Raw genomic sequence first — 19,166 nt, 5'->3', positions numbered from 1 at the left:
TGGAAGTTTATGAAGAGAGAGGAGACCCTGTGCTTTTGCACGAAAGTAAGAGAGAACCTGACCCTAAGTGATGTGTTAGTCAGCTGCTAGAGTCTGTGGTCTGTTTATGCAGAACAGGAAGTGGGGGGGGGGAGAGTTTAACTATACACTGGGCACCAGTGATTTCACTGAAGCTGCAGGGATGTAGCTAAAGGCAGAAATTGGTACGCTGAGCATTTCTTGCAATCACTCTCGCTGTGAACTAATCAGCTGACTAAAGCTCTGTGAGTTATGTGTGTGTGCGCGCGCTTAAGCTTTCCCAGGGCTGAGGAACTAGACGAACCTTGCTCATTCTTCAAGGGATGGAATCATGAACCTGAGTCATTTCTGACACACGAGCCATATGCAGTAAGACACTGAGCCATGAGAATGGTTCTAAGAGTGTATACAGAATGAATGAAGGACATAAAACGGCCGGCATGGGGGATAAGGAGAACTGCTTTCCTCCACATACAGCATTGTACAATTGGACAGGAACATCATGGGGTGGGAATGCAATTTATCTTTCTTTGAAGCACCAGGTTAGGCACTGCAGGAGGCTGAACTAGAAAGACCAGTGATCTCATCTATAAAGAATGTGAAGTAAGGTATCAAATAAAAGTTTATATCACACTGGTCCTTATAAGCGTTGCAGGATGTATGTAGGGGAGTCATGCAAGAAGTTGTAAGTAAGCACTAAAAATATGTTTAAATCACATAACCAGGCAGCGTTGATCAACAAGTTTTTCCCAGACATAGGAATGTTGATCTTCCTAAATCTCTGATGCAAAGTAAGCCCATACACCAACACAAAGGAAGCTCTCATTGCATATTAAGTCAACAGGAAAACAGGTTGAAATCCGCATAGGAAACCAAAGGCCACAGGGGTTGTCTTGTCTCTGGGATGAAAACAATGAGTTTTGTGGAAATATAAGGCAAAGCGAAAAGACATTTTGTTATCCACTTGCTGAGGAGACCCCTGGTAGGGCATGGGGGAATCATGAAAATCTGGATCCTAATTTGACTGAAAATCAGTAAGCTCTACAGAAAAACTTTAAGGGTAAGAGAACTGCTTTAGCCAAATGATTGTAGGTTGCTAAAGTTTTATGTTTCATTTGTTAGAAGCGGGTCATACTTTTGTTTTATTTGTAACCAATTCTGTCCAGAGAAGTTTGTCTGAGATATCTGCCAGAGGGGTGACAGCTCCCTGACACTTAGTTTAGCACTGGCAAATCTCTCACTCGCTGAGGCAGAGGGGTTACACAGTGACTTAATGTTTTGGGCACCCCAAGAAAGCGTCACAGCGGGTAATTTTCTTTAAAAGGATGAGATGCAGGCTCTCCCTTTCTGTGTGTGTGGATTATGGCCACCAAATTTGAAGTTGCAGTTTTCAACCTGCAAATTAAATTACAAATCAGAGCACATGCCCCTCTACTTGGCTGATTTGCATCTGCAATTGAACTGCAATATGAAAATGTGCATGCTAGTTTTGCTGGTGCAAATTGTGCCCAGGAAATCTGCAAAACGTAATCTTGTCAGGATAAAACGAAAATTATGCTCCAAAAGAGTCCTAAAGACAAACAAAGAGTAATGTGGTCAAAAGGTTGCACACGAGCCTCTCACATCAGAAAATCTGGGTACAACATCTGACTTAGGTCATATTGTAGCTGAATGTGAGCTAGGCCACATCATAAAAGTACGTCCGAATCTGGTATTGTCTGATAACATTAGCAGTCACCATTCTGGAAGGACCCAGAACTGAATTCACACAGATATTGGTGTTCAGGTGTGAGGTGCACAATGACACAGCCATATGGAAATGCTTGCCCAGAGCCTGCCCACAATGAGCCTGATTCTTCTCTCATCAAACACAAGAGCCTTGCCAAGAGAAGCAAGTCATTGCAAGGAAAAATCATCTCCAGGAACCAAACAGGTTGTCGTTAGTAACTTGTTTACTGCAGCCTCCCAGAAGATTTTAGGAAAACCTCCAAAGGAAACTGGTGTACGCATCCTTTATCTTTCCTTAAGAGTTGGTTCTACATCATCATCATCTTTCCATTGGCTTCGCAGAGTTAAAATATACAAAGCACAGTCCTCAGTGCAGAGACTGCTTCAAATATACAAACACTTTCTTGTACACTGTTTTCCAGTCATACTGTCATTACCTGCCTTCTAGCACTAGAAGTAAAGAGGTTTCTGCTGAGAGAGATCTATAGTCTCCTCTTGATGTCTGGGGGATTTAGATAGGCAGATCCTATTAGCTACAATTAACATTGAAACGCACCATTTATACCCAATGACATTTCTTTAGACATAATGTGGGTACACAGGTGTAAATTCAGAGTAACTCCACTGAAATGAATGGAGCTACTCCAAATGTATGTAGTGTAGCTGACGTCGAAATTTGGTCCATAACCTTTTTCTTTTACATTGCAGTCTACCAAACAGTGTTCCAAAATCTGCCCTGCCACTTACACTCTGTAACACCGAAGTCAATGGGATTGCATAAGCATAAGAGTAAAATTTGACCAAAAGAGCCAAACTCTGCTCTTGTTTACACCTTTATAAAATGTAATGTGATTCTGTTGAGCTAACTGGAAACTGGTTGTTCAGTGCTTTCGAAAGGCTACTTATTTGGGTGTCTAAATATGGACTTAATTTTGGCTACACAAGTGTGAATATTTTGGCCAGGGTTTCAAGACCAAATTGGATTTGGAACATGACTGATGAGAAACCAGAGCAGAAGGCTTTATTCTGGGTCAAATGTATGATACAGCAATTCCATTTTCAAAGACTGAGCTATGGCAATGAAATGTCATTTAGACACAAAGTAAACTCTTCTTTCCTAAATCCATTGGCTATTGCACAAAGGAAGCCTGGTAGACACATGCAAAATTGTTCCCGGGTTGCTTAGTTCACGCAATAAATTGTGCAGTTAGAAAAGACAGCAAAATAGAAACAAAATAGAAGTTTTGAGTGGCTAAAGGATATTCCGTTTTAATTTACAGATTCTCTTTATATGCCAGAGTGCACCTGAAATAAACTTTCCTCTCTTTCAAGTTGTTACGTACATACCTATCGGTGACAAATGACGCTCACTAATAAAAATATAAAGTGCTTGCCCTTCTATAATTTGTTCTGTTGAGTTGATTGCAGGCAATGCTCACAGATGTGTGTTCCAGAAGAGAAAATGCTTCTGGTTTTGAAAAGAGTGTATGTAGATACAGTGCATGTATTTAGCACATCTTTTAGGTGTATAATTATATATAAGAGCAATAGATGTCTAAGATCACATATTTTATTAAGAGGCTTTTATCAGAAAAACATTTAAAATACCAACATTCAAATAAACATTAATATTAAAATGACTGGACTAGCAATGCAACTCAAATGAAAAATAAAGACGAGGGGGCTGATTCTCCTGTCACGTTGGTGAAAATCAGGCATAAGTAGAGAGATTCTGGTTTTATACCAATGTAAGTGAAAGGAAAATCAGACCCAGTGTAGACACTGTATCAAATATGCATGGTAGTTATTCCTTGCAAGTGCAATAGCTTGTCATTTTCAAATTTTTATTCCACCCCAATAAATCTAACAGAATAGTGAGGACAAAGTCCTGTTTTTGTATTGATTACACCAGTCATTCACTTTTCGAAAAGGAGACATTCTGTTCTCAGTAAAACAAGCTGGAAGTCAAAACTGGTTTGTACATGTGTGATTGAAACTGGCCCAATGTGTAAATTTAAAAAAAAATCCATAGTCACGCAAACAGTACTCAAAAAAAGAACTGCACGGGAAAAAGGATTTTTTTCCTATATGATTTAAATAAAAATAACTCTCAGGATTGGGCATTACCTAGCAGTTTAACTGCAGCCCTCAGCTTCTCTAGTCAGTCTCCAAATGCCAGAAAATGCCCTCCCTGTCAGACATTACATTGGACCTAATTCTATCCTGACCCACGCCCTGTGCAGTCCTATTCACTTCAGCCTTATTCAACTCCAGTGGAGATACAGTATGTGATCCAGGGAAGAATTTGGTCCATAACATTAAGACATGACCAGTATTGAAATGGCTGGCCCATTTGATCGCTTGCACACTCCATAAAATTCCCAGATCTGCCTGTGGTTATATCTGGTACCCAGCATCACCATCTTGACACCTGGCATTTCAGAAAGGACTGAACCTGAAAGTAACTTCTGGGGAGGCTAATATTTTGTCATCTACTTAATGACATCCTTTCCAGCCGTACTTCCTTCAGCAGCAGTACCTCATTGGGTTAAGTCATCTGGCCAATGGAAATCACAATCACTCAGGTTTTATTACAGCGGCTTGTACGCCAGTTTAACTAGCCAAATAACCAATCTCCACATGCATACTTTCAAAAGCAGAAATGTTTTCTAACCCACCAAATAACCATACTAAGCTCAGCCGATAATAATGACAAATCATAATGACAAATCATTTTGAAAGGCTTTGTGATCGTGGATTTTAATCTTTACCAGCCTGATCATACTGTCCCATAGCTCATCTCACTGCTCTTATAAGTGCGAGGTTAAAGATCTAACTGCTGTTTATGGAAAAGTTGCCTATCTAAGATGCCTATGACAAATTTATCTTTAATATGTTCAGTCCTCTTTACTCTTTTCAAAGCACAAGAACCTGCTAGCTCATACAAATGCCTTCTAAATAATCCTGTTGTTTCTGGACCTATGCTTCCCTGGCAGAAATGTGCCCTCATGTGAATTTGTTCCATTTAGGGAGTGGGCATTTCAAATGCGCCTAAGGGAGTTAGGTAACCAACTTCCATTGACTTGTAAGTTAGCAACTCAGTTCCCTTTACGTCTTTTTGAAAATTCAATCCAAATAGCGATCGTTTTTCTCTGTTATGGCTTTATGCAATTCTTCCCCTCCATTAGGCTCTAATATCTCCCACACTATGTGAGGTTTCAGAGTAGCAGCCGTGTTAGTCTGTATTCACAAAAAGAAAAGGAGTACTTGTGGCACCTTAGAGACTAATAAATTTATTTGAGCATAAGCTTTCGTGAGCTACAGCTCACTTCATCCGATGAAGATCTCAGAGCTTTTCTGCTGTGCTCAGCCTGCAAATGAATCCAACTCTTGCACACAACAGCCTGTGTATCAGAGTAGATAACAATGAGCAGGAGTTCAATGTATTCATTCCATTAAAACAAAAATTATCTGCATGGGTCCAGAAAAGCAAAGTTTCAGCCCAGAGCAAATTTTTGCAGCTCTTCTATACTTTCCTAAAAATTAAACTGTTCATTCACATTGAATTCTTAAGTACAGTTTATGGATGTGAGTGAATATATAAACAAGAGGGATGTTTCCTGCCCTGCAGTCAGTGGGCTCACTTGTGTCATTAGGTGCTTCTCCATGTTGCAGGCCATGCAGAGTTGAACCCAGTATTGTGCCAGGAAGGCAAAATTTCCCCCCGGGAGTTCCCCTGCATTCAAGCGAAGTGCGCCTGCTGCTCTGCTCCTTCAGTGGTGCCGCATACTCACCACGGTATGTCCAACAAGCACTGTTGTCCTAGTGCACAGGAGGGCCGAGGCCATGGCCTTATCGTCCCCCCATCCCCTTGGGGAGTCTTGCACCTCAGAAAACACATGGAGAGAAAAATCTCTGCATGCCTCAGGAGACTAGTCACAACAAATGTACCCAGCAACTGCACGAAGACACAGGGAGGTAGCTTCTTTCTACAGCGGGCAGAGACAGGTGGGGGCCTGGCTCGGTGCCCTGGAATCTGACCAGGACACGCCATAGGATCCATCCTTTCGTGGATCTTCAAACAACCGCCCATCACTTCTTTGGAGGCACATTTGGGACACAAAACCTAACTTCAGCCACTAGACTAAAGCAGCCTCCGTGGAGCGGCTCCTATAGCCTGCGGCTTAGTCCCTCACTGTTCTTAGGTCTGGGCGCTAGGTTCCTGGATTTGGCCGGTGTGATAGCATTTATGGGGTTATGAGGTCATGGACAGGAATCATGGTAAACCAAAGAATAATCCAGTTCATAACCAAGGTCAGTATTATCCTGGAAAACAGGGAGAAGCCTGGGAGAGACTATCCTAAACAGGAGAAACCTAGAAAAGCCAAAGGGAGTTTGTACACAAATAAGGATGGGGGAAAACGGCTATTACCAATACCTACAAAACTGAAACTGACCTTCTCTGTGATGCATTTAGGTCACTTGTTAAATGCATGGAAAGTATTGATTTTGTTTAACTAAATTATCTCTGTGCATTTGACAGGGACAAATGCGAAACATGGACTGCGCTGCAAGGCTTGTAAGATGAGCATCCACCACAAGTGCACAGACAGTATTGGACAACAGCGTTGCATGGGCAAACTGGTAAGCAAGCTGCTCGGTACAAATTGAACAGAATGCTACACAGCTCCCATTTGATCCATTAGCTCTCTAAACACTGCCCTGTTAGCAATTACCTCCTGAATGCAGCCCATTGGCTAATCTGGAATCAAGTTCCTTTCATTTAGACTATGGCAATTATGGCTCAAGAGCTGAGAAAACACATACAATTTCTGTACTGTTGTAGGGATGTGGGTATATGGTTACACATGGGTCAAATTAATCGAAATATTAGTTATTTTTAATTGAATATGCTATATAGTACGGATCTCTGCAACTCAATGAGCAAATGCTTGCATCTCAGACATTTCGAGTTTTGTTGCAAATATTTCACACACGTTAGTTTTGAAGGCTAAAGAGGGAAATCAAAGCTTTACACCAGACACAAGTTAGGAACAAATAGGTTGAAGCCCCGGCCCTTCTGAAGTCAATCAAAGTTTTGTCATTGATTTGAAAGGGGCTAGGAAATCCACCCATAGTCTTGCAGGGCCTGCGCTCTCCATGTGTTTGTACAGTAGTTCCTATTAATATGAATGGAAGTTACACATGAGGTAAAACAGAATGTGTTTTAACCGGAATTGTAGTCACAGCCTGGGACTTTCTGGTGCAGAAAGCTGAGTCTTAAGGATAGATGGGTACTAAAGAATTTAATTGCTGGTCTGGTGTAAGCTGAATATTTAGTTCATATTAATTGTTTCAGACTTCAGGAGAGGGAAGTGTGTCATTATACACATTGCCAGCTAAAGCTGTGTTGGTGGTGCTTTAGTTTTTATACAGGAGCAAAAGAAAAAAGGCCAAATTCAGAACTGTCAGAAGCAGGCACAACTCAGTTTAAGTCAGGAGTTTTACGGGCCTACGGGCGCTCAGAATTTCGCCTGTAGTTGGGAAAGTAAGGCTCTAAATCACTAGCATCAGTTCCCCACAGGCATCACAACTGTCAACCCCATCATTCCTTCACCATTTGTGTCTTTATATGGAAGCACGATAGCAGCAGGATTAACTCCCTGCAACTTTACCCATCTGGATATTGTAGCTATACACATCCTCCCTAAATATTTCTTTACTGGCAATTTGGAAATGCCAGTGTTAAATGAAGTCACCCAATTGTGAGGCTTCCACACTTCTTGTTGTGACATGAGCCTGTATGTAGCGTAGATTAGTGCGGAAACACAAGGTAGCCAAATGCAGGTAGCATTGATTAGCTATGAGCTATAACTAATCAAAACTATGTCCATGGTAACAGCCATGTTGCCGGCTAGTGAATTCCTGAGCCTTAGGCTGAGAATGTCTTATCTCAAGATATGGTAAATACTGAGTTAACAAAGTACTTCATTCATTATGAACTGTGCTAAAAAAGCGGCATGGCTCTGGCTGTTATACCGTATCTCCCTAGAAAGAATATCTGAGGGCTATGTGATTATTTTGTTTGAAATCTTTTGCTACATAGGCCCAAATCCTGCTCCTTCGACCTGTAAGTGCATAGGACCCACAGGGAGTGGTCGGGCACGGGCAGACTATCCCCTTTGTGCACTGCAGACAGTGCTCTAATAGGCTATGTACATGGCAGCAGAGGGATTTGACATTAGAGCAAGGCAGGATGGGGGCATTGCTAATAGATCCATCACTATATACATTCACTGGCCAAATACTCCTGCATGGGAGAGGAAGGATTAAGCCATCCTGAAGGCTACTGCAACCAATGGGCTGTAGTCCAGGCTATGGAGCATCATTGCATCCTGTAGGGATGATTCCTGGAAAGAACTGCTGAGCAAAGCCCATTCGCTCTGGCTTTGTATAAGGAAAGATGACTCACCCTTAAAGCCAATATTTATGAGTGTGTGTCTCTACCTGCCAAGGCTCCAAAGTGGGTCACACCAATATGGGATAAAGACCCAAACTGAGACCCACAAGAAAATCAGCAATTCCCGATACTTTAAATACTGTGGCAATAGAATATTCCTTAGCATAGCATATTGCAAAACCTCTGTTTTATGATCCAGCATTTCTGCTGTAATTAATTTAAACTTATTAACGCTAAATTTGTGTAAGATTGAAGGTAAAATAGAGTTTGAAAATGAAGGCCATTATTCCAGATAACATTAAGAAACAGAAATGAGATGTTTCCAGTAGGCAAAAAAATGAACCCCTATTCTCGGCACCCTGCCGTGAAGGAGGTAAATTGCTGGTCGGTAACAGAGAGTCTGTTCCTGCTCTCAAGACTTATTTTAGTGGGATATAAGGATGATGCCACTAGCAGAACAGCTGAGATTATTTCTGATGCTCCGTGACACAATATCAGTCATGTCAGAGACACACGTCACATGTTTCCTCTCTCTAGCCAAAGGGGTTTCGGCGTTACTACAGTTCCCCACTACTCATTCATGAACAGTTTGGCTGCATCAAAGAAGTGATGCCTATTGGTGAGTTTTAACTGCTTTATCTTTCAATCTCTTTTCGGCTGCGCTATGCTCTCAGAAGTTATGTTTGTTCTCAGCAGCCCTTCAACTCCTTTGCCAGTGAGGGGCCAGGTGTTCTTCCACCATCTCAGAGAAATAGTCTTTCAAAGCTGTAACTGAAAGAAATGTATTTATTTTTATTTTCAATATTACATGATTCAAAGGCACAATACACATAAAATGTTCACTGTCATCACGTTCACCAAACCAATGCTTGTGCTCAAAGTGGGAGGAGCCTGTGCATTGCTGCTAGCCAGGCCTGATTTGGGAAGAAGCACCACAAGAGTTGTATGTTAAAATAACAGTGAACTATGCTCAACACTGGTCTAATCAGGATCTTGAATGAATTATGCTTCCATTCTCTCTTGTTCACCTTCCTTTCTTTTCTCGTTTGATTTTTACTGATTTAGTTATTATTTCTTCAGATACTTGGGCCAGATTTTGCTCTCTGTTACACCCGATTCTGAAAATGAAAATTTTGAACCAAAAAAAAAATTCAATTTTGAAAAACTTCCTCCTTGTGATTAAAGGGTGACCATTCAAAACTGACAATGCAAAAACTGAAAACCAAGAAAATAACTAACATGAAAGAATGTGTCTGAGAGCAGCCAATGGGCTCATATTTTTGCCTGTAGTTTCCATCAAAACATTTTTTTTAAATTAAATGGCTGTGTGTAAATTTTCATTTTCAAAAAAAGACCCTTTTAATATGAGAATTGTTTCTGTTCAAAATATTCTGAGCAGCTCTTCTGTAAAAACAAGGTTTGTCTTGCTCTCTGTGACATTAAAGATCCCAGTATCTTTCACCTCCCCGCTATGTAGGTTAACTAGTTACCACCTTCCACCCTAGAGGAGGCTGCATTTCTGTGATGCTATGTGTTATATAGAGCCTGAATCTGGTCTCCGTCACACTGCTGTAAATATATAGACTTTGGCTGACTTACCTTGATTTACACCAGTGTAAGTGAGAGCGTACATTCAGAGATACCAAGGCCAGAAGGAACCACTGTGATCAACTAGTCTGACCTCCTGTATAACACAGACCACAGAACTTTCCCATATAATTCTTCTTTGAACTAGACCATACCTTTTAGAAAAACATCCAGTCTTGATTTTAAAATTTCTAATAATAGAAAATCAGGTCCACAGTTCTTGAATGTGCTTTGGGATGAATAGTGCTAGGTGAATGTAAGGCCCTGATCCTACAACTGTGTGGACTGACCTTACTGACTTAACTGGGGCTCTGCTTGGGGACAAGGGTCCTCTCCTGTGGTTCTAAATGTAGGATTGGAGTCCCATATTCATTAGCTTTCATCATTTTTCTCTTTACTCAACTGAAACTTTTGCTTTTTTGAGATTTGGGAGAAGTGCTCAGTTCTTATAAAATGATAGCTATGTGGGGCTTGAAGGGATCTCAAGAGGTCATATAGTCCATTCCCCTGCTCTGAAGTGGGACCAAGCATAATGAGACCATCCCTTGCAGGTGTTTGTCCAACCTATTCTCAAAAACCTCCAGTGATGGGGATTCCACAACCTCCCATGGTAAAGTGTTTCAGTGCTTACAGTTAGGCGGTTTTTCCTATATCTAACCTAAACCTCCCTAGTTGCAAATTAATCCCATTACTTCTTGTCCTACCTTCAGTGGACATGAAGAACAATTGATCACAGACCTCTTTATAACAGCCCTTATTACATTTGAAGACTGTTATCAGATCCCCACTCAGTCTTCTTTTCTCAAAACTAAACATGCCCAATTTTTTAACCTTTCCTCATAGGTCAGGTTTTCTAAACCTTTTATCGCTCTCCTCTGAATTCTCTCCAAGTTTTCCACATCTTTCTTAAAGTTTTGTGCACAGAATTGGACACAGTACTCCAGCTGAGACTTCACCAGTGCTTAGTAGTGTGTCTTACATACAACACTCCTCTTAATACATCCAAGAATGATATTTGCCTTTTTCTCATGCATCACGTTGTTGGCTCATATTCCATTTGTGATTCACTATAACCCCTCCAGATCCTTTACTCCAGTTATTCCCAATTTTGTTGTTGTGCATTTGCTTTTTCCTTCCTAAGTGTAGTACTTTGCATTTGTATTTATTGACTTTTATCTTGTTGATTTCAGATCAGTTCTCCAAGTTATCAAGGTCCTTTTGAATTATCATTCTGTCACCCAAAATACTTGCAATCCCTTCCAGCTTGATGTCATCTGCAAATTTTATAAGCATAGTTGCCACTCCATTGCCCATTAATGAAAATACTAAATAGTACCAGAGCCAGGACTGACCTCTACGGGATCCCATTAGATACACCCTGTTAGTTTGACAGCGAACCACTGATAATGACCCCTTGAGCATGGGCTGTCAACAAGTTGTGCACCCACCTTATAGTAAATTCATCTAGACTGCATTTCCCTAGTTTGCTCATGAGACTTTCTTGTGGCACTGTGTCAAAAGCCTTACTAAAATTAAGTTATATCACGTCTACTGCTTTCCCTTTATCCACTAGGCCAGTAACCCTGTCAAAGAAGTAAATTCGGTTGGTTTTGCATGATTTATTCCTGACAGATTCATCTTAGCTATTCCTTATCATCCTATTATCCTCTGGGTGCTTACCAACTGATTATTTAATCATTTGTTCTAGTACCTTTCCAAATATTGAAGTTAGGCTGACTGGTCTATAATTCACCAGGTCCTCTTTATTCCCCTTTTAAAGTATTTAGCATGTTTGCCCTTCTCCAGTCATCTGGAACCAGTTCATTCTCCATGAGTTTGTGAAGATAATTGGTAATGGTTCCGAGATTGCTTCAGCTAGGTCCTTAAATAGCCACAAAGACACAAAGTAGAGCTAAGCTCTTATGTGAAGATCCAGTTCCATTCATGAACAGCTAATGACTTTTGTCCTTTTACATATATTATAAATATCTTCCATTCAAAACAAAGGCCAGAATTTGCTGGATGTTGAGATAAGGCCCATCTCTCTCTTGCAAAGGAAGTAAGAGCCAGTCATAGAATGTGTGTGTGGGAGGGATCAAGAAAGCAGAGGAAAGGAATCTACGAGTGAGATCGATGGCCTAAGGGTATGTCTACACCGCAATAGGCGATGCAACTGCAGCGCACATTGGCATACTCATGCTGGCTTGCTAAAAATAGCAGGGAAATTGCATCGGTACAGGCAGTGGCACAGGCTAGCTGCCCAAATACAGTCCCACCTGGGACCCCAGATATGAATTGGAGCAGCTAGTCCATGCCACCACGCCTACACTGTTACTTATAGCAAGCTGGCTCAATCAAAGCTAATATGGAGATGCCTAAATGTGCCATCCCAATTGCAGTGTAGACTTATCCTAAGTGGGAGAGGGGAGAGGCTGTGGGACAGTGGGAATGGGTGTAGATCATGTAGTTTCTCACAGATGAGGTGATTTTAGTTGCAATGGGAGATGATTAGGGGAGGGTCAGTCAATAGGAAGGCTGGGAGCAAGGCATGAGTGGAATGACGGAGGGGCAGTTAAGTCTCTAAGTGAAGGAGACATAATGATGGGTACTTTCTTTCACGTGTTTATCTCTGTTTTGCCTCTTCTGTTGCAGCTTGTGGCAACAAAGTCGACCCCGTGTATGAAACCCTCCGATTTGGAACCTCCTTAGCACAGAAGACCAAGAGGGGCAGCTCTGGAAGTGGATCTGATTCACCCAAACGGAACTCTGTAATTCTTCTGTTTTAATCCCTTTTCCTTTTGCAGGATCATAGCACATCCATACACAATAGTTGTGTCAGTTTCCATCAGAAAGTCCAAATTTCAGGCTATTAAAAAAAATACATTCCAGACTAGAAAAGGGCCTATAAATTCTTTTTTGTAAACCCAGTTTGTAAACATCTTGTAACTACCCCTTAAAAAGAAGGAAAAATAGACGTTGAACAGGTGAGCATTCCTGTTTCACTTTGATCTGAAAATGCTGAAATTCAACAAACCACGTAGGCTAGAATCATTTGGGAGGGAGAGGAGGGGAAGTAAAAACCTAAAATAAGCAAAACTGTTTAAATTTGAAAAGTGACTTGCATGGGCACAGCACCAGCTTTAAAAGAGCCATTGGTATCTTGCAACTAGCTATGACTAGCAGGCAGTGCATAGTCACACTGTTCTAGGGGCAGAACAGGTACTGAATTCTGCCTCCACCCACTCTTTGCCCATGTGCAGAGGAGAGGGAGTAGCTGCCCAATGGCACTGGGATCCATGATCTGGGTAGACCGTGCAGGTGATTAAGGTAGCACCTTACATCCCCTCATTTTCATTCCTGGGCATGTTGGCCAGTCCATGACTGAAGCAGCAGAAGGCTGTTTTTTCAGGGGTCCTGAATGCCCACAACTCTAACTGAATTCAGTGGAAATTGCAGGTGATTGGCATCTCTGAAATTCACGACCTAGATAGTAGTAGTAGTCTAGGAATAGTTGGCTGCAGGACTTAAATTCTCAGAGACTATGTCCCAGAGCTCCCCGCACCTCCCCCCACAATTTGGGGCTCCAGGCTTCAGCTGCAGGGCATTAGCCCCATAGGGAGACGCTTGGGCTCAGGGCTTTAGCCCTTTGGGGAGGTGCCAGGGCTCCCACAGGTTTGAAAATATTTACTGGAGCTCTGCTCCGGAGGGCTCCAGCTGAATTTAAGCCCTGGCTGATCACATGGTGCTAGCTTGGGTCCTTACTTCATTAAAGATGGCTGGAAACAATACATTACATGGGCCTGGGGGAGAGGCATGAGAGCGGGAGTGATCCTCAATCATGAATGAGAAGGGAGGTGGTCAACAGACAATCTCTCTGTTACAGTGTTGTCTGCACTTGAAAAGGGAACTCCTGCCTTAGAGTGAAATTCATCACTGCAAGAAAGTGCCCATAGGACTCAGGCCCCAATTCAGCTCAGCACTTAAACACTTGCTTAATGTTAAACTGGTGCTTCAATCCATCCCTGTTCAGCACAGCACTTAAGCCATTATTTCATTGGGACCTAAACAGGTGCTTAATTGCTGTGTTGAATCAGGGCCTTAAATGGTACAGATGGCCTTTTAAACAGACATTAATTTAACTCAGAAAGGCAAGCACAGAGAAATTGAAACCAGAGACTTACAATTCCTAAGTAAAAGCTGCACAGGAGTTAGTAAAGGACATGCCCCTCATCCAGTGTTTTCTCTTTTAAAAGAAACTTAATAATTTTCTGCCTTTTTTTAATTCCAAAACCAGTTCTAAAACCTTTCACGGTTTGTTATTACAGCTCTTTCTTTGGCTTATTTAATTTATACTGGAACAGGAGTTCTACAAATGTAATTATTACCTGCTAAATCAATAAAGCATTATGTTAAATTATGAATGATTACTCAGGTGTAGAAAACACAAATACATTGTCAGCTTGCCCTGGACTTTTGATCATCATAAGATGGGGAGTGGGTGTAAAGTACAGAATGCCCTTTTGTCATGGGCTATTCTCCCAGGGAGTAGATTGTGACTAAATGTAGCACATGTCAGTGGTTAGATAATATAGAAAAGCATAAGACAGAGAGACAGACATGGGAAACCCTAACTTCTCACAGTTAAATTCTGAGTCAGCAATGGGTGAGCAGTTACAGAAACTTAACTTCTTCACTGTTGGTCCTTCCATCCCACATCCCTGAGCTGTTGTTTCATTACAATCACAGTGGAGGTTGTGAATGATGTACCTGGTTTGCCCAATGTGCCAGCTGTGATTATGCTACAGTGAAGTGGGTAACAGATGCAAAGCAGGAAGGAATACACCTTTTATGACCTTATTGAGACCAATGTCACAATAACATCTAGAATCTGCATGTCCCTCTAGGTGATTTTGGCCTGGTTTCTTGAATCACCATAAATGGAAGGTAGGCATATGCTCCAAACTGAGCACCTATCACTTCACTGCTTCCCGCAAAATGTAATCCTCTAGCCCATATTTATATGGGGAAATTGTCTGAGGTAATGTAAACATGGCACCAGTCTTCCTTCAGGGTTTGATGGATCAATTCTTTCGGAGTGAGGCTTTGTATTTCAAAGTGAGAATATTTGTCCTATAGGGCCTGATCCAAAGCTCATTGATGTCAGTGGAAAGACACACACTAACTTCAGTGGGCTCTGGATCAGGCCCATAATGCAGAGATTGTTATGGCACTGACACAATATTCAGCAAAACATTTCATTATAGCAGGATATTCTCACCTCAGGTGCAACACTGTCAAAGTGTATGGAGCCAAAGGCTTTTTAATCATTACAGAGATGCAGGAGTCTGGTGTTGAATGCGCCAAAATGAAGGGTTACATTTGCTGAAGGTTAAGTCTTGAAGCTAGTTGGTGGCAAATCCAGGGATCCAGCCTTTGCAAACTGTTGAAAAATAACTGTGATCTGGGATTTCTTTCAACGATGTCTGTTTTCCACCTAAGAGCTAGGAAGTCCATGTTCAGCCTGTGACATTCCCCATAGTTTGCCCCACTTTACACAGTATTCTTATCACTTAACATTTATATTGCGATAGAGCCTAAAGGCCTCAACCAGGTTGGGACCCCATTGTGTAAGGCACAGTAAAAATATATAATAACTGACAGCTCCTGCCCAGAAATGCTTACAGTCTAAAAGACAAGCCATAAGAGGTGGATGGGACAAACGGGAGGGCAGGGTGTTGGCAAGGGAGACAAGATAACAAAATGATTTTCAGTCCTGCCAGCTCCCCGTTAACTCCCATGGCCCCTCAATATCCTTGGGGAAGGGGGAAGTTGGGAAAATAGGAGCAGTGATATTTTCCCTCAGGCAAAATCTGAAAATATACTGGTTTGACATATCCAGAGCTGTAGGTAGGAGAAGTGAGCAGTATTATCCTTTAGTTACAACTTAGAAAACTGAAGACCAAAAAAGCTAAGGCCTAACTTTTCAAATATGAATGCCCAGCTTTTACTATACATTTAGATGCTAAAAGAAATTAAAGAAACATCTTTTTAAAAGACAATGATCCTAAAAATGATTTGTCAGATCCTTGTCCTATGAGGAGATATTGCTCATGACACTACTAACATCTAAAAATCAAGAAATGTATTTAAAGTCCAGTCTTGTATTACTTGGGCAAAACCCCCCTGTTGTCTTCATGAATAACTCCCACGGGTTTCATTGAGGGTTTTGCCTGTATGAGGACTGCAGAACTGGATCCTTACATAGCATCTATCCTCCCAGAGGATCCTTGTGCAAACTGTGAGCCCATCTTGCATACTTCACACACACAAAACTTCCATCGGCTTCATACAAAACTCTCATTGGCCTCAAAAGGAGTTTTATCTGTGCAAGAAATTGCAGGATCTGGCCCAGAAATATAAAGAAATTATTTCCAGCACTTTGTAGGTTGACTGTGACAGCCAATTAAGTCCCTGAGTCCATCCCTACTCATAAGCACATGCTGATCTTTAAGCATAGGCTAAATTCTCATAACATTTCAATGGGACGTAAGCATGTGTCTAAGTGTTTTGCTGAATAAGGATATGTTCCTGAGTTGGGGACTGACAGAGCAAAGTAGCTCTAAACAACAGTTCAGGAAAAGAAGTGACGAAAATACTGTGTCCAGCTGAAAGTGCTGAGAAATTTAGCAAAGCCAAATGGAATTAATCACGTTGTGATTTGACTCAGACATTATGGCTAACCCAGCCTTATATGTTTTGTTATACAGCTGCCATTAAAGAGGCACTATAAAAGTCAATTAATTCATTATCTGGTTTATTTTATTTGGTATGTTTGTAAAGTCCAAATAACTTTTATTCCAGGCACATGTTTTAATGTTGTTGGGTTGGTTGGTTGGTTTTTTGCTCTAACAGATCAGTGCCAACAGCCTTACATTTATAAGCAACCCTGCAATAACAATTAATGTGTGTATAAAGGTGGAATATATTTACAGGAAAACAAATTTCATTTTTCATCTTTCAAGCATTTAAACCTTTAACATGTTCATTCACGACCTTGGCACAAAAAGTGGGAGTGTGCTAATAAAATTTGTGAATTGCAAAAGTTGGGAGGTATTGCCAATAAGGAGAAGGAACAGAATATCATACAAAAAGAGATGGATGAACTTGAAAACTGGAGTAATAGAAATGGGTTGAAATTTAATAGTGTAAAGTGCAAGGTCATGAACTTAAGGACTAACAAGAATTTGTGACAGGTTTCAGAGTAGTAGCCAGGTTTCAGAGTAGTGTTAGTCTGTATCTGCAAAAAGAACAGGAGTACTTGTGGCACCTTAGAGACTAACAAATTTATTAGAGCATAAGCTTTTGTGGGCTACAGCCCACTTCATCGGATGCATAGAATGGAACATATAGTAAGCAGAGATATATAGATACAGAGAAGGTGGAAGTTGCCATACAAACTGTAAGAGGCTAATTAGTTAAGATGAGCTATATCAGCAGGAGAAAAAAACTTTTGTTGTGATAATCAAGATGGCCCATTTAGCCAGTTGACAAGAAGGGGTGAGGATACTTAACATGGGGAAATAGATTCAATATGTGTAATGACCCAGCCACTCTCAGTCTCTATTTAAACCCAAGTTAATGGTATCTAATTTGCATATTAATTCAAGCTCAACAGTTTCTCGTTGGAGTCTGTTTTTGAAGCTTTTCTGTTGCAAAATTGCCACCCTTAAATCTTTTACTAAGTGGCCAGAGAAGTTGAAGTGTTCTCCTACCGGTTTTTGAATGTTATGATTCCTGATGTCAGATTTGTGTCCATTTATTCTTTTGCGTAGAGACTGTCCGGTTTGGCCAATGTACATGGCAGAGGGGCATTGCTGGCACATGATGGCATATATCACATTGGTAGATGTGTAGGTGAATGAGCCCCTGATGACGTGGCTAATGTGATTAGGTCCTATCATGGTGCCACTTGAATAAATATGTGGACAGAGTTGGCATCGGGCTTTGTTGCAAGGATATGTTCCTGGGTTAGTTTTTTTGGTGTGTGGTGTGTGGTTGCTGGAGAGTATTTGCTTCAGGTTGGGGAGCTGTCTGTAAGCGAGGACTGGTCTGTCTCCCAAGATCTGTGAGAGTGAGGGATCATTTTTCAGGATAGGTTGTAGATCCTTGATGATGCGTTGGAGAGGTTTTAGTTGGGGGCTAAAGGTGACAGCTAGTGGCGTTCTGTTATGTTCTTTGTTGGGCCTGTCCTGCAGTAGGTGACTTCTGGGTACTCTTCTGGCTCTGTCAATCTGTTTTTTCACTTCAGCAGGTGGATACTGTAGTTGTAAGAATGCTTGATAGAGATCGTGTAGGTGTTTGTCTCTGACTGAGGGATTGGAGCAAATGCGGTTGTATCTTAGAGCTTGGCTGTAGACAATGGATCATGTGGTGTGTCCTGGATGGAAACTGGAGACATGTAGGTAAGTATAGAATTTGTGCTATAAACTGGGGATGTAACAGTTGGAAGTGACAGAGGAGGAGAAAGATCTGGGTGTATTGGTTGATCACAGGATGACTATGAGCTGCCAAGGTGAAAAAGGCTAATGAAATCTTAGGATGTATCAGGCAAGATATTTCTGGTAGAGACAGGGAAGTGTTATTGCCATTATACAAGGCACTGGTGAGACCTCATCTGTAATACTATTGCAATTGTGGTCTCCCATGTTTAAGAAAGATTTATTCAAACTGGAACAAGTGCAGAGAAGGGCTACTAGGATGATCAAAGGAATGGAAAAACCTACCTTATGAAAGGAGACTCAAGGAGCTTGACTTGTTTAGCCTAACCAAACAAAGACTGAGGGGAGATACAATTGCTCTCTATAAATAGATCAGAGGGATAAATACCAGGGTGGGAGAGGAGTTATTTGTTGTGGGCCAATGTTGACACAAGAACAAATAGCTATAAACTGACCATCAACAGGTTTAGACTTGAAATTAGTTGAAGGTTTCTAACCATCAGAGGAGTGAAGTTCTGGAACAGCCTCCCTAGGGGAGCAGTGGAGGCAAAAAAACCTAGTAGTCTTCAAGACTGAGCTTGATAGGTTTACGGAGAGGGTGGCATGATGAGACTGCCTACAGTGGAATGTGGCCCATGTGCGATTGCTGTAGCAAGTAGCCCCAGCAGCTAGAGACCGGACACTAGATGAGGAGGGCTCTCAGTTACTATAGATAATTCTTTTCCAGGTGTCTGGCTGGTGGGTCTTGTCCACATGCTCAGGGTCTAACTGATCGCCATATTTGGAAGGAATTTTTCCCCAGGTCAGATTGGCAAAGACCTTGGGTGCTTGTTGCCTTCTTCTATAGCATGGGGCCCGGGTCACCTGCTGGTTTG

The 19,166-nt window shown here is 41.4% G+C and overlaps 1 protein-coding gene across 2 annotated transcripts in view; it reads left to right on the top strand.

The window, feature by feature from the left end:
• STAC (SH3 and cysteine rich domain) overlaps positions 1-19,166 on the top strand; it is a 104,917-nt gene that overhangs the window by 58,543 nt on the left and 27,208 nt on the right. For both annotated transcript variants that reach the window (XM_074945412.1, XM_074945411.1), the window contains exons 3-5: positions 6,290-6,390; positions 8,744-8,825; positions 12,446-12,561. In XM_074945412.1, coding sequence (XP_074801513.1) covers positions 6,290-6,390; positions 8,744-8,825; positions 12,446-12,561 — 299 coding nt within the window. The remainder of the gene's footprint in view (positions 1-6,289; positions 6,391-8,743; positions 8,826-12,445; positions 12,562-19,166) is intronic.

Source organism: Natator depressus, chromosome 2 (assembly GCF_965152275.1).
Source record: "Natator depressus isolate rNatDep1 chromosome 2, rNatDep2.hap1, whole genome shotgun sequence".
In the NCBI taxonomy this organism is placed as follows: domain Eukaryota; kingdom Metazoa; phylum Chordata; order Testudines; family Cheloniidae; genus Natator; species Natator depressus.
The sequence above is the reverse complement of the archived record's forward strand: the minus strand, read 5'-3'. Positions and strand labels throughout refer to the sequence as shown.